This window comes from Penaeus japonicus, unplaced genomic scaffold (genome assembly GCF_977035675.1).
Source record: "Penaeus japonicus unplaced genomic scaffold, GWHDUDI00000001_assembly GWHDUDI00000019, whole genome shotgun sequence".
Classification (NCBI taxonomy): domain Eukaryota; kingdom Metazoa; phylum Arthropoda; class Malacostraca; order Decapoda; family Penaeidae; genus Penaeus; species Penaeus japonicus.
In genome coordinates this window covers 21,281,751-21,284,250 of record NW_028234421.1, presented here as the reverse complement: position 1 = coordinate 21,284,250, position 2,500 = coordinate 21,281,751, and the positions used below count along the sequence as shown (strand labels likewise).

The 2,500-nt window shown below is 49.0% G+C and overlaps 1 protein-coding gene across 1 annotated transcript in view; it reads right to left on the bottom strand.

Annotated features, from left to right (window-relative positions):
• Positions 1-356, bottom strand: part of LOC122266257 (protein RCC2 homolog) — a 19,257-nt gene extending 18,901 nt beyond the window's left edge. Inside the window, exon 1 of the mRNA XM_043035894.2 lies at positions 1-356. This exon is cut by the window's left edge and continues 11 nt beyond it. Coding sequence (XP_042891828.1) covers positions 1-160 — 160 coding nt within the window. The 5' untranslated portion in view covers positions 161-356.
• Positions 357-2,500: the final 2,144 nt, after the last annotated feature.

Here is a 2,500-nt window from a genome sequence, read left to right as displayed (position 1 = left end):
GGTCTGAGGCCGAGGCTGAGTCCGACGCCACGCTATCTTGGCTCGTGTCGTCCTCCACACTCTCCTTCAAGGATGAGGCCGTGGCGTCCTCGTCCTCCTTCAGCTTCTTGGCTTGCTCCTGCTCCTCCTCCTCCTCGGCAGGTCGCTTCTCGGGCGTCATTCCGGCGGAAAACAGGGTATTTCTCAGGTCTTTTGAGTGTGAACTCGGCGTCCCGGCACCAAACACTCGCGCTGTCCGGATCCTCTCGCTCTTGACTTCAGTTAACTTACTACGCTCGCAAATTATCCGTCTTGCGGTTTTGCATAAATGGTTGTATTTATGTGCTGCTCTTTTTTTCTTCTTCTTCTATAAAAGCGGGTGTCGTTGAGTGTGATGCTCTGTAAAGAGAGAGGACGGGAGGGTTGTTCTTAGAGAGAGATTTGTGTTTTTAAAGGCGTTTGGGCTGAATTAAATGACAGTACTCTCTTCAAACCCAGCATACCAATAAAAAAAAGATAATTCCAACCAAACGTCGCATCATATCGAAACATTATATCCTAAACAATAAATATCTCCCTCTTTATAACCTACAGAACGAAATACAGCGAGACAGGAGACCAAAATCACCTAGAATAAAAAGAACCTGAAAACCAATCACCAGCAACTCAATAATTGAACACATGAATAATTAGATCAAAACGCGACCAAAAAACAAAATGGAAAAAGAACACAGACCTACAATCCTATGAACAACCGCCAAAAACAACATGCTACAAGGCCCTAATCACCAATACCCCGATAATAATCATAATAATCGAATAAGCACGTGAATAATTCAAGCCGAGCGGGTTTAAAGTCGTGCGAACAGTTTCAAATAATTCTCTTCCTCTTCCTCTTCTCCTTTTCTTTTGTTAAGGTTAGCGAGGCCGCGCCATCTGTCTCGCCGGCGGGAAACTCTCGCTTATTTGGCTAGATATTGGCTCTTTCTCTTACTAGAAAGTAGGGTTTGTTAACGAAGAAGGGGCGTGGGCGCTGGTTAATATGGTTGGGATGGTGTCTGAGGGATGGCAGGAAGGATAAGGAAAGAGGAAGAGAGAGGGAGCGGAGGAAGGAGTCTTTTGAATAGGGGCGGGTGGAGAGTCCCTCTCTTTTCCCTCCCTCCCTCCCTCACTCACTCTCTTTTCCCTCCCTCCCTCCCTCCCTCTCCTCTCTCCCTCCCTCTCCTCCCGATCCCTATGCTAAGCGAATCTCTCTCCCCCCTCATTCCTCCTTCCCTACCCCCACCCCCCCATCGTTGGGCGAGATCGACATTTCCCGCAAATCTTAAAGCATAAATGTTTTAGAATTACGGGTGCGGGCGAGAGAGGTCCCGGACTAGCCTAGCGTAGCATTAGCGAGGAGGAGGAAGAGGAGGGAGGGAGGGAGGGAACGAGAAAGAAGGCAGGAAGGAGGGAGGAGGGAGAGATGATGGAGGAGAAGAAGAGGGAGAAATGAAGGTGGAGAAGAAGAAGGGGGAGAGATGAAGGAGGAGACGAAGAAAAGGGAAAGATGAAGAAGATAATAAGAAGGAAAGGCTGATAATCATAATGTGGAGGAGGAGGAGGATACTGATGATACTGATGCTGAAAAATGATAAGTCGGAGGAGGAGAAAGAGAAAGAACGGAAACGCAGGAGGTACAGAGGAAATACATTCCCGAGAAAGAACATATGTGATTATATGGGAGATTGTGAACGCTTTATAACTGCATCCCGTGACACGCACATATATATTGCAAGGCGCTGCTCGAGTTCGCGTTTCTCTCGCACACGCAACGCATTCCCGTTGTCTTTTAGAGAGAGGCGAGAGGGCGAATCGCGCGGAAATAAGGGAATATGTGATGGCGTTACAACTGGCAACTGCAGAGAGGAGCAGGTACCGGCCGGGGAGAGGAGGGAAGGGGCGGGAAGGGTATAGGGGAGGGCTAGATAGGGTAGGGGGAGAGGAGGGTGGGCAGGTGGGAAGGGTAGGGTAAAGAGAGAGAGAGAGAGAGAGAGAGACGGGGGCTGGTAGGGAGGTGGGGGAAAGGAGGGGAGGTAAAGGAGAGAGGAGGAGGGGGGGAAGTGCAGAAATGGAGGGACGGGGAGAGCGAAAGAGAGGGAGGGTTTTACTACTCCAAACGGGGCGGCGTTGTGTGTGTGTGTGGGGTGGGGGGGTGGGAGGGAGAGAGAAAGAGAGAGAGAGAGAGAGTGGGAGATAGATAGAGAGCGGGGAGTAACACGCTCTTTACTCACTTCTACGGGAAACCCACACTGGCAGGCAATACTCAAGGCACGACTACCCTTACTTAACGCTCGCTCTTGTTTCCCTTACTTTGAAGATACTTGATTTATCAATACTAACACTTTAAGCATCACTCCCAACACCTATCGCTCTTGCTCATCATTATGCAACATCTTCATTGCATTTGGTAACTCCTCTCATTCATATACACTGTATGTAAGCCATGTTATTGAACGATATTCACCTTAAACAATGGTCA